General features: G+C 34.5%; 2 protein-coding genes and 1 non-coding gene across 3 annotated transcripts; 1 reads left to right on the top strand and 2 right to left on the bottom strand.

Annotated features, from left to right (window-relative positions):
- Positions 1-483: 483 nt before the first annotated feature.
- Positions 484-5,276, bottom strand: LOC105360571 (uncharacterized protein YJR142W). Its single transcript, XM_011497511.1, has 5 exons — positions 5,046-5,276; positions 3,337-3,434; positions 2,420-2,624; positions 1,652-2,131; positions 484-676 (listed from the first exon to the last, which is right to left on the bottom strand). Exons 1-5 carry the CDS (start codon positions 5,119-5,121, stop codon positions 552-554), a joined length of 984 nt encoding a protein of 327 aa, XP_011495813.1. The 5' UTR covers positions 5,122-5,276; the 3' UTR covers positions 484-551.
- A 2,183-nt stretch (positions 5,277-7,459) lies between these two features.
- On the top strand, positions 7,460-9,238 carry LOC105360572 (probable rRNA-processing protein EBP2 homolog). The gene is made up of 3 exons (XM_011497512.1): positions 7,460-7,930; positions 8,022-8,105; positions 8,281-9,238. The coding sequence occupies exons 1-3, from the start codon at positions 7,886-7,888 to the stop codon at positions 9,103-9,105; spliced, it is 954 nt and encodes a 317-aa protein (XP_011495814.1). The 5' UTR covers positions 7,460-7,885; the 3' UTR covers positions 9,106-9,238.
- Positions 9,239-10,218: 980 nt separating this feature from the next.
- On the bottom strand, positions 10,219-10,292 carry TRNAN-GUU (transfer RNA asparagine (anticodon GUU)). Its single transcript has one exon. It is a non-coding gene; the product is annotated as a tRNA-Asn (tRNA).
- Between the last annotated feature and the right edge of the window lie 2,626 nt (positions 10,293-12,918).

A 12,918-nucleotide genomic window follows, 5' to 3' on the forward strand; every position in this document is an offset into this window, starting at 1 on the left:
GTACTAATTTTATTAAAAATATATGTTAAATAATATCGCCTGATTAAATGTATATACTTGTGATTCAACTTTGTTATTAATGAATTTGTAGCTTTATAACTTTATTTATTATTTCATCCATATCACACAAAAGTCCATTCTTAATTTATCCAGCCAAAAAACATTGCTGGAAACTTGTAGATTATAAAAGTTTTTTCTCAAAGCAAAAAACATTTAACATTTTAAATTGATGGAATAATGTATTATATATGTAATACGTTCTTGAACAAATTAAATAATTAAAACTAATTATTAAGTCAAAATTAAGAACCTTGAAACACTAAACCGAATAAATAGAAATAAAATAATTTTTCAGTAAGCAATTTATATAATTTGTAATGAAAAATAAAAAAAAGTAAAGAAATTCTTATTATTTATTAAAGAGGAAGATAGAGAGAGAGAGAGAGAGAGAGAGAGAGAGAGAGAGAGAGAAAGGATACCCACTATTTTTTTGTTTTTTTTTTTAGAAAATGTATCCTCATTTTTTGAAATTAGTGCCTAGTAATTATAATTTAAATTCGTTCTAAACTTTCATTTGCTTCTCCATTAGCTGCAATTTTGTGCTTTCTATGTGGTTGATTGTACATTGTTTGTAGCGGCACGTGTAATAACTCCATTATTTGAATGAAATTAGGCTCTGAAAATTATCCAAAAGAATAAAATTAGCAATTTCAATCAATGATATTTCTTATAGGCTTATAAATTTTTATAGGCTTAGGAAATATCTTGATATTTCTCTATAGACAAATGTAAAATGTCAATATGTAAAATATATATTTTCTCAAAATCTAATTCTTAAAAATGAATTTTATAAATAATTATATTTATAAACTTCAAATTCCTAATTATTACAAAATTACTTATGAATAAACAATTGCTTTCCATGAAACATTGTATAATAAGTTTTAGTATAAGTCCTCTAATATGCAAAAAAAATTGATATTTAAATTCAGTATTGTTATTAATGCAAACTTGAGATAAAAATATTTTAATATTTTTGTACAATTTGATATAGAATTATATAGAACTTGTTTATGAAAGAAAACACTTTAAGAAAATACTTTTTGTAAAATACTTTAACAGCAATAATTGAAATTATAATTTTTATCTGATTTTGTGTATTAATCTATAAATTAGACACAACACAGCCGTGTAATTAAATTAAAATGCTTCTACATTATATAGGGAAATAGTTGTAAATTCTATGTAATGTATAAATGTATGTAATCTATTAACAAAAATAATTTAAGTATTAGTTAACTATGAATCAAACAGAAGATGACGACTACGACTACGACTACTACGACGACGACGACGACGACGACGACGACGACGACGACGACGACGACGACGACGACGACGACGACGACGACGACGACGACGACGACGACGACGACGACGACGACGACGACGACGACGACGACGACGACGACGACGACGACGACGACGACGACGACGACGACGACGACGACGACGACGACGACGACGACGACGACGACGACGACGACGACGACGACGAATAATAATATAATTTAAGCTTTACCTTAGACCTTCTTTTTCATTCTTATATAATCTAGAATTTAAAATAAAACATAAGATTTAAAAAAATTACCGTTTTCTGGAGTTATATAACCATGTCTTATTAGAAAGTCTATTGAAACTGGAACCGATGTAGTCTTGAAATGCGATGAAAGGACCCTTTCAAGACACTCACTAACTGGCAATAATTCAAAAGTCTCTACCTCTCCATCTCTATTTCTGGGCACAAAGTCTACAGGAAGTTCCAAATCGTACACAAATTCTGTATTGGGAAATAATCCCCTTTCACTCTCAAAAAACAATGATACACAGCCTGCGCTTTTCAGTTTTGTCAACAAGTGATTGGGTATACCAGCCTCTTCACCAGCTTCTTTTATTGCAGTTTCATTAATACCAAAACCTACACTTAGTCCGCCACTAACACAATTGTCCCAATAGCCTGGCCATGTTTGTTTGTTTGGACTTCTTTTTTGTAACCATATTGATAAACCTTTTACGGGATCCATAACATAACCATTTATGTCTACTCCATATTTTCGAATTCCAAATAGAGCTAAAACAAATGATAAGTAAAGGTATAAATTATGAATAAGTACATGAAAATATTAACTGCATCGTTATATTTAAACTTCATAACAATTTTAAAAAACTGTATAATTCAACTATGTCAATTTTATAAATCCTGAACAAATTCTACGTACATAATATTTCAGAAATAAATGAATAAATTCTAAATGTGACGATTGCAGATGAATACATTGATTAGAATTTTGATAAATCCATTAAAATTTTTCACATACTTTCAATACAATTCTATGAATCATAAAATAACTGTATTTACATGTTGCAGAACGGTCCATTTTGAACAATGGAGGGGTATTAAATTGTGCTCGAACATCGTAGTATTCTTCTCGCCAGCCATGCAAAGCAATGAATTTTCCACCTCCTCGCCATTCTCTAAGTACTTCATCAACTTTAGCACTCCTTTCAGCGTAGTCTCGAAAAGCTGGATTCAGTTGCACATATTCCGGATGTACTTGAAAGACCTAATCAAATAATTAATATCATTAGTTGAAAGACAAACGAACAGAGGTTTAATTACATAGACAAAATTTCAAATTGGAAATTAAAAATAACAATTCGCTTCATTAATAGTTGTTTTATTACAAAGATTGTCAATACATGCGCGCACACACGTACGCCGACGGTCGTAAATACATAAATATAAACATAAACATAAACATAAACATGAACATAAACATAAACATAAACGTAAAGAAAGAACAAATCTTTTTATTTATTTTAACTCTCCTGCTTTTAGTAGATAAAATTTATCTACAAATTGCGTAAAATTGTTCATATAATGTATCACTGTTGATAAAAATTTGTTTTGGATATTTCCTTAGATTTGGAATAGATTTTGTACAAAACATTGATGTAAAAATAAGTACTCCTGAATTCAGTCAACCTCAAAATAGATTTTGAGCAGACATTAAGAAATATTATGATTTATTTTATTATTAACAATCTGATTCAAGTAGTAAAATAGATTAGACTGTAATTTATGTTAATAGTATTTGGAAGGTATCCAAACAAAAATTTGAATTATTCAATCTAAGCGTTAAAATTATTAAAAGCTATTAGCATAAAATTATGAAAATACCATCACAATGTTTTTTGCCAGTAATTAACTTATATGAGATAATTGCGAATATAGATTATGTGTCAATTTCCAAATAAATTAAATCTATATTTTACCTGTGGATGATTCAAAAGCTCTTTCATTACATCAGGACGAACAAGTCCAATTTGTTGTCCGTCAACAACAAATGCTCGACAATCGCCAGCATGAAAGCCTGGCACACAGAAAAATATTGCATATCAGATCATTGTTCAATTAAAAAGGTATTTAAAATACAGATAAAAATATAAGAAAAGTAAGTGCAAATATATATCTGGATTTTTGCCAAATCTTGCATATTCTGTGTCAAATTCCTATTTTTAATTCCTAAATCCTAGATTTTTAGCCTTGATTAGATCCAATGCCTTAAGGATCCTGTTATCAGAATTAACATATATCTATTAGAAAATTGTAATCATACCGAACTGCTCATATATACATTTGCTATTTAGTAACATTTATAATACAATAATAAAAGTAGTTGCGGATAAACAATTGAAAATATTAATTGTTAAAATACCAAATGATTTTGATTTAATTTATAAAATTATACTAAATTATATTTGATCACACCAGTGTTAAAAGAGCTTATGAAATAATATTATAATATTATGTGTGCAAAATGATAAGTGCAGAAAGTAGGAGGGGAATTTTCCAAGAAAAAGTTGTGTAAAATATACACAAAAATTCATGGGGGCAAAAATTAAATTGCAATCTGAATTTGATAAATGTATGTTAAAGTCGTTAATTATTAATAACGATAATACAAGTAAATGTGAGAAATAGTCACAGGAAATATTGTTTTTATGAATTCATTATTTGTGGTAAATAAGCAAATTGTTCAACAAGACGATAATCTATGTTTAATGTTGCATCAAAAGAAAGTGCGTTAAAAATGGATGACTAACACAGGCTGAATTCTCTTTTCAATATATTTCTTATATTGGCATGCTTTATTCGGTAAATAATATTCGGTAGAATATTAAAGAGATATCGATCTGTTGAAAATTAGGTTGCCGATTCGGCGACTGGATGTAATAAATAGAGTTACGGGCGAAAGATAATAATAATAATAATAATAATAATAATAATAATAATAATAATAACAACAACAACAACAACAACAACAACAACAACAACAACAATAATAATAATAATGATACGGAGAAGCGTGATAAGAAGAATATATAAAGTCTTGTCATTAAATAAAAAAAACAACTATCCATCTGTCAACAGTCCTAAAGTGGAATCATAATATGCGTGTAAGAGGCATACATACGCATAAATATGGGCACGCATTTACATGCGACGTGTATAGAGGGGGGAAGGGGTACGACGACTAAGCGACTAAGACGACGACTAAGACGACGACTAAGACGACAATGATGATGATGATGATGATGAGGGAGGAGGAGGAGGAGGAGGAGGAGGAGGAGGAGGATCATATCGATGGACCTTTCGGGTAGGTACGCTCCTAGGCTTCCATAAATAAGGATTACGACCGGGCCGCGGCCAATTAGAGTTTCAATAAAGGACAAGGTGGAGGTGGATGAAGGTGATGAGGAGGATGAAACATTTAACGAGAGGAGGGAAGAAACGAGCGAGCGCGAGTTGCATACAAACACGCCGAAGCTATCGTTTCGGGAAATGCATAACAACAACTTCTCGAAATCAATACCTCGTTGGGCACACAGTCGAGGCATTCTTGGAACTTTCGATCACGAATAAAGGGTTAAGCTCGGGCTGGATCGATATTTGCTTTAAGGCAGGCACGCCGATTACTTACCTGACAAATAAAAGCAGTTGAACTTCTTGGCAAGCTTGAGTAGACGTGACATCGGTTCGCTGTCTTGATTCGCCATGACTATTTTCCGTGCGTGACGTCTACACCCGATATAACGACGGCGGTTCTCGATCAGAGACAGAGACGGAGATGGCGACAGCGGTTGTCGGGGAGGGGGATCGTTGACGGGCGAATTGGTAGGGGTAGAGAGGGGGAAGGGAGCGGGAGCGAGAGCGAGAGCGAGAGATATCGAAGAAAAAAATTTCTCGCGCGTGTTTTACTCTCTCCCAACAGTGCAGATTCCGACTGTAGTAGGCGTACGAGCGAATGTTGTATGAGTCAGGACGAGACGTGGATGGGACGTGGATGGGACGTGGATGGGACGTGGATGGGACGTGGGACGGGGACCGCGACGAGGATGAGGTTGGGGATGGGGAGGGGGTCGGGACGGGGATGGGGATGGGATGGAATGGGACGGAATGGGATGGGATGAGATGGGATGAGATGGGATGAGATGGGATGAGATGAGATGGAATGGGATGGTATGGGATGGTATGGTATGGGACGTGAGACGGGTTAAGCTGGGGTGGGGATAAAGTGCGAGAAAGGGGCTGGGGTGGGAGCGAGGATTTCGATGGGCCCGGCGCGAATCTCGCGCGCACAAACTCCTGTCGATGTTGACACGCAAGAGGCGCGGCGCAACGAAGAGTTTTCTTTTCTTGTTTTGTTTTTATTTTTAAAAATGCCGACGGCGGCCAGCGACCGCCGAATGCCGGCGGTTATGATACTACCGCACTAAGGCGCCGTGCCGCGACTGCAACGATGATGACGACTCTCCTCCCTGCCCACCCTCCACCCTTCTGCAGCCGCTCGAGCCGTAGCTGCGAGTCGACTCCCGTGATGCAGTGCGAGAGAGCGAGAGCGAGGGATGGGAGCGATATGGGGGTGGGGTAGGGCGAAGCGAGGTGGGGTGAGGAGCGAAGATAGATTTGGCGCAGCGGAAAGAAGAGCGTGGGGGAATTCGGGGTACGGTGGAGGTGTCGGCGCGATGTCGGTGCGGTGTCGGTGCGGTGTCGGTGCGGTGTCGGTGCGGTGTCGGTGTCGGTATCGGTGTCGGTGTCGGTGTCGGTGGCCGCGTTCGCGTTCGCGTCCGCGTCGTGGGAGCGAGAGGAGAGAGAGAGAGAGAGAGAGAGAGAGAAAGAGATGGAGCAGGGAAGAAAAGGGCGGAGGATGACGCGTGCGAATACTTAAAATGTACACAAACGCAAGCGCAGACGGAACATCGTAGGTGGTGGGCTTGCCCCGTTCGATTCTGCGCGCTAATGCACTGCCGGCACCCACTTTCTCTTTTCTTTATCTTCCTTCACTTTCACGTTGACGTTCGCGTTGTCTTTTGTCCCGTCTCTCCTTCTTTATCCTTCCCTTGCGATGGCAGCTTTAAGTAATCTCGATGTTTTCCCGGTTGGCCTTTCGCTCCTCGATCACCGCTCGTGTGTCCCCGGGTGCGTTTTGCTGTAGCGGCGAATGACTATCGTCGCGAGGCTCAGCTGTGCTTTTTTTTTTATTCCGTCGTCGGGCATCGAGCCGCCGAGCTTTCCTTTTTATTACCACGGCAATTATAGTATATAAGTATGACGATGAGGAGCTCCGAGGCGATCCTCGGAAAAAGTAGAAAGCCGAAATACGCGAGCAGTCTTTTTTTCCGCGCGTCTCCTTAGCGCCTTGTTATTGGCATTCGACGAAGCGAGACTACGTGGAGGAGGAGGAGGCGGCGGCATAGGCGGAGGAGGCGGAGGAGGCGGAGGAGGCGGAGGAGGAGGAGGAGGAGGAGGAGAGAGAAGGCTCTCGTGTTACGAGTACACTCCGAATAAACGGCAATAAACTCGATTTTCTCTACACTGGCGTCGTCTCAGGCAGCTTTGATGAAAAAGGAGCGACTCTCGTGTTTTTTATTAATTTTATTATTATTACTATTAATTATTAATATTAATATTAATATTATTATTATTATTATTATTATTATTATTATTATTATTATTATTATTATTATTATTAGTTAAATTATAGCGATTGATGTGGGAGCGCCATTGGTGACTCTCGTTATATTCCTTGAGCATCGCTAAGTGTATTTCTGTTACGCGTCCTATTTAACTCGCCGCGACGGCGGGCTCGCGGAAATAACCGCACATATAATGGGCAAAGCGATTATAAATAATTCGAATAGTGAAAATATTGCGAAAATGCAGTGAAGGAGCGTGATTTCCGTGACTATATTGTAAATTATTGGATCGATATCGCTGTAAGCGCAAAGCTCGAGCGATTAAATAGTTGGTTAATCGTCGTTGGCTTGTTATCGATCGTCGAGGCCCTCGTTTTCACACACACCCCCCCCCCCCCCCCAATATTCCTCCAAAGATTTATAAATACAACTACGAATATGTTCTAAAATCGGAATTTCATTGTAATCGATCGATGCTTGTTCCAAGTCCTGTCTACGCACGCGACTAATGCGCACGTAATTAATTGATGAAAACGTGGCCGCTTAATTGCCGTCCCCGGCTAATTTGAGCGCTAAGGTCGGGCTTAAGAATCGCAACATCGGTTGATTATTGCAACGCTACTTGCCGGATGTCTTTGCAGGCATATTCGTACTTTAAAAGGAATGAATTGCAAATACTTTTGCACTACGGGGCGCTGCTAGTGGCAACGGCTGCAACCGCACGTGCGTTGTTTTTGTCGAGCTTGCGGTGTTGATAGTGTCGGTCGGTTGGTCGGTGAGCATTTTTGACAGTTGCTGTTTGTGCGTTAAGATTCCTTTGGGAAAATATCGTCCAGTTTGGAAGATGTCGAGTGAGTCGGGCTCGGAGTACGATTCGTTGGATGAAGATGTAAGTTGAACATTAAGCACCTGCTCGTATGGCGCGGGAGGTCGTGCTCGCCTTGCAATGACTTAACCTTAAATTTTCACGTGTTATTTAGCTGCAGGAGGCATTCTCGAAAGGAGTGATCAAACCGGGACTAAATGTTGCACAAGAGGATAAAAAAGTATTGAAGAACAATATTGTAAGGGGTGCTAATATTATTATCCTTTAATTATGAAATGTTTATCCTATAATATTTGCTTTATTCTTCCCCCTTTTCACTTTTTTCATTATCATTTTTCCTTTTGTCTTTCTTTCGAATTCGTCTCGAGTGCTCGTCTACGTATCGCTGGCTTATTTACATTTGTCATTTTCAGCGCGGACTGAATAAGAAGCTAGAAGAGTTTCGACAAAAGCTGCCATGGATAGAAAAGCTCATTCTGATCAATGCTCCAGCGCCGATGGCTCCAGAATTGGCCCTTCAAATGCAAGAGCAAGAAAGTCGTCGTGATAGACAATTACGGGGCAATAAAAAATTGCCACAGTACGATTCATCCGATGATCCAGTTTTAAATGATTTTAGGAGGGAGACTCTGTTTCATAGACAGGCGCAGAGCGCAGTCGTCGAGGGAATTGCCAGACTAAAATCGCTGAACGTCCCTACGCTGCGACCGGAAGACTATTACGCGGAAATGGCCAAGACCGACGAACACATGCAAAAAGTTAAAACGAATCTTATTAAAAAGCAGACACAGGCGCAATATTCGGAGAAGGTGAGGCAAATGAGAGTACAGCGTAAAATATCAAAGCAAATGCAAATCGAAGCCACTTTGAAAAAGCATGCTGAAAAGAAAAAATTGTTGGAGGAAGTAAAGAAATATCGCAAGGGAATAAGACAAGATCTTGATTTCTTAGAAGATAAGAAAAAATCAGGCCTTAAACAGAAACCCAATAATAATATGAGTAAGAGGGCTTTGGAGAAAAGGAATATGAAAAACTCAAAGTTCGGTTTTGGTGGAAAGAAACGTGGTATGAAGAAAAATACAAGAGACAGTGCGGCTGATGTATCGGATTACAGGCCACCTGGGAAGCCGGGTAAAATGGGCAAATTTAAGAATAAATCTGGAAGGCTTGGCAAAGGGAAAATAAATTCAAGGCCTGGGAAGAGCCGAAGAGTGCAAATGAAAGCTAAACGAAAGTGAGAAAGGTAGTAAGCGATTTTATTTGTGAAAATGTTCGACGAACCCGAAGAATGTATAGAAGATACTGTATAGACGAATGAGTTTCAACAAACACATCCATGTATATTACAATGTAAAAAACTGTATTTCCTTATTCGTTAAACAATTACATGAAAAATGAATATTTTTACTCTAAATGTTTGTTTTTTTTTGCCCCGACATACGCATATATAAAAATTATGCTTCGATCGTATTCATTATAAGCTCACTCTAAAGAAATCATTTGCTTACGGACGACAGTTACATTAAGAAAACATTGAACAATATAACGATAACATGGATAAATTTTAAATAGATTTTCCCCTTACGTAAGATATGAAATTAATAATGCCCGCATCTTATAAGAAATTCACATTCCTCTACATCGATCATTATATTTGAGCTTCTATTTACAATTATTAAACAAGTGTTTGTTCGATATGAAAGGCGCTTACCTACTTTACCGACCTTGTGGAAAAAAAGTAAGAATGGAAAGAATTGAAAATCCAATCATAATGAATTTTATTCGCTAAAGTTTTATAAAAAAATAAACAAAAAAAAACAAAAAACAAACCAAAACAGAAAGAAACGATTCATTGAAATCTTGAATAATAAATTATCTGCTAAAATGTGTCGATAATCGCCTCTCCAAACAACGTTCCACTCTCGTCTAACAGATACCGCCACCATTATCAAATAACAATTACAAAACATTTGCGCCTAAAATTCAGTTGTGTCAACGAATTGTCTAATATACCAAAGCTCTTTAAAGATTTTTATCTTTAAAGATAAAGTTTTTTTATTTTTTCTTCAACGTAAATAACTAATATAACTAATAGACAAAAGTGCACTAATAATTGTTTACTGAGGGCAAAATAGAAAGATGACGAGGAGGTGGAGGATGAAGAGGTAGAGAGGAAGAGGAGAATGAGAAAGTAGAAGAAGGAAAAGAATTTCCCGCGCATCTTCAAGCATCTTTAATGGGAATCTTTTTACGCTGATGCAAAATCCCAATGCCAATTAATATTGTGAGTAGTGTGAAAAGGTTCGTATTACGAGGAATTATAAAAGAACAAAAAATTAGAAAAAAATCTTCGCCCCCGGGTGGGCTCGAACCACCAACCTTTCGGTTAACAGCCGAACGCGCTAGCCGATTGCGCCACGGAGGCATGTGACATATTTGTAATGCTATATCCTTGGAAAGCTATTCCATTTTTAATTCTTTTTTTCCATTAATTATATAATCACCACTCGCTTCAACGATATTATAACGAGCTAAACTTTCAGTGTCCCTTCGGACAATGACATTTTCCAATTATCTACAATGTAAAACCGTGTCTATAATGATGATAGGTTAGTTAGTTGAATAAGCTCGTTTTTTAATTTACGAATAAATAAGCTGGGAGCCTTCCCGCTTCGGACAAATAATAAATTTATCCATTACTGTGGAAGTATCGGAGACTATTTTTAGGAACACATTGTCCATTCCATTTTCTAATACAGTTCATGGTTTTGCATCTAACTCTGTGTTTCATCGTGTGCGCGCGTGTTTTATTACTTGAACATTTTCAATTAAAATTCAAGTCAAAATTTTACAATATCTTTCCTCATTTCAGCTTTACGTTAGATAAATTCTTATATTCGTTAGATATTTTAAATAAAAAAGCACTCATTGAATACAAATTAAAGAGAAATATTTTTTTCTTACCCAAAATGTTGTCAGATTATATTAAATTAAGCATAATATCTATTTAAATATCCAGGCTAAAATAATTTAAGAGTATGTATTTTAAGTGAAAAAGCTTACTTTAAGTTATCGATGAAGTTTAATAGTATTAATGCACTTTGTTTTTAAATCATAAATATAAATTATCTATACAAATTTATCACGATTATATATAACACAAAACTATAATTATAAAAATAATTCATTTTGATTGAATCTTACTTTAATTTTTTTCCTTAAGTACGTTATAATAAAATTCTTAAAAATAAATGTTTTTACGAATTTTTTTGTTTTTTTTTGTTTTTGTTTTTAACCTTTCTTCTTATATTAAATAGTTGAAAGATTTTTGTTTTATTTATGTTAATATTTACAATTCATTACCGACTATTTATTTTAATAATTTAAGCTGTTTGTTATATTGATAAGCTCTGTAATATTTATATAATTTACGTTTTTCATCAAATAATACACATAAACAACATAGTATCTCAGTAAGTAATCAATCCAGTTTTTCATGAAATATTTTTTAATAGCATGATTTTTAAATGAATATATAATTATTTACTAAATTGTTCAGTTTTTCCATACTATTTATCTTTAATTATTATTTACAAATTCATTAATAAGCTTATAAAAATCAATCTCACGTTTTCAAAAAGTACTGAATCATATCGAAACACTTTATATAACAATTAATTACCATAACAATTAATGTCTATGTATAACAGAAGAATATTTTTAAATTGAAAAAAAAACAACTAAAAATTATGCACTACGATGAGAGCATTTCATATACTTTATTTTTCTACAATATAAGTTATAAGTTATATTAATTTTCATACTATTATTTTCTTTCTAATGTAATATCACTTTTTATCAACATTACAATTAATTTACTAAATTGATCAAAAGAATTTTTAATAAAAATTAAATTATAAAAATAACCAATCACATGTATATGTTAGAAATAAATTAAATGTAAAAAGCCCCGATTATAATAATTGACGTAAATTTTATTTTGCCTAGTAATGCCTAGTAATACAAATAAACACATTCGTTCAAAACCTGCAGCTCCCTCGATAAATATTGAATCTTCCTGAAAATTGTAGGGGTTTAAGAGTAAAGAAAAGTAATAGTAATAAGTAAGTTCAATGTATATTCGGAAAACTTTTTTCTTGCATTTTAAAAACGATAAATTAATTTTAATAGCGTTGTAATAATAATTCGGTTAGTTTCTTATCAAAAAAGTTATTAACTCATTGATGTATAAGCCTATCTCAAGTCAATATGTTCAAATTAAATTCTTAATATATTTTGTAATACTTGTAGCACTGTAATATAAATCTTATAATACTATTATTCATATACAATTTACTATACAATCTGATAAAATCGTTATTTTTCCTCAATTTTTCATAAAATATTTAATAGATATACATATTGCATGTAAAATATTTTCGAGCATCTATTATAGAGTAACTTTTGATAAGTTCGGTAAATTCAAATATATTTATTACCATCTGATGTATAATTTCAATATACAGTTTTCTGCTGTTTTTACGAAATAATTTATCATATAGAATAATTAGTTATTGTATTGTAGTTTAATTAAATATCGTGTTGATGTTAGTTGATTTTGTGAATTCTTAATTTTTATTTTTAGTTTGTACCTTATAATTATTATAGATTATTAACAATTATATAGCTTTTTATTTTGTATATTTACTGGTAATTTTCAAAATCATCATTCTCAAGTTTTATTATATTTATGATATTTTAGTTAGTGATATAATGTTGAATTTGATGTTAATCAATGCCTGTTTTTAATGCTAAAACATATGTGCAACGATATTATGTAATTTTGATTTACCATATTTGACTTGCTTTTTCGAAATAAATTTTTCATCGACAAGTTTTGTTAAAATAGTGGTGTTATTTTTCTGAGTTTTGAGCATATCAATTTATTAGTTACAGTATGATTGTAAAAATATACAAAAACTGAAAATGTAATGTATATTATATTTTATATTTTTATATATATTTTCACATTAATTGAAAAGCATATTTAA

Source organism: Ceratosolen solmsi, unplaced genomic scaffold (genome assembly GCF_000503995.2).
Source record: "Ceratosolen solmsi marchali unplaced genomic scaffold, CerSol_1.0 scaffold47, whole genome shotgun sequence".
NCBI lineage: Eukaryota > Metazoa > Arthropoda > Insecta > Hymenoptera > Agaonidae > Ceratosolen > Ceratosolen solmsi.

What these genes read in the sequence shown, in the direction of transcription:
- LOC105360571 (XM_011497511.1), bottom strand. Translation starts at nt 5,121, where the DNA reads ATGGCGAATCAAGACAGCGAACCGATGTCACGTCTACTCAAGCTTGCC. An exon ending in CAACTGCTTTTATTTGTCAG is followed by an intron (nt 3,435 to 5,045) that starts GTAAGTAATCGG and finishes TCTGTGTGCCAG; the next exon opens with GCTTTCATGCTGGCGATTGT. An exon ending in AGCTTTTGAATCATCCACAG is followed by an intron (nt 2,625 to 3,336) that starts GTAAAATATAGA and finishes TTATTTGATTAG; the next exon opens with GTCTTTCAAGTACATCCGGA.
- LOC105360572 (XM_011497512.1), top strand. Translation starts at nt 7,886, where the DNA reads ATGTCGAGTGAGTCGGGCTCGGAGTACGATTCGTTGGATGAAGAT. An exon ending in ACGATTCGTTGGATGAAGAT is followed by an intron (nt 7,931 to 8,021) that starts GTAAGTTGAACA and finishes CGTGTTATTTAG; the next exon opens with CTGCAGGAGGCATTCTCGAA. An exon ending in AAGTATTGAAGAACAATATT is followed by an intron (nt 8,106 to 8,280) that starts GTAAGGGGTGCT and finishes TGTCATTTTCAG; the next exon opens with CGCGGACTGAATAAGAAGCT.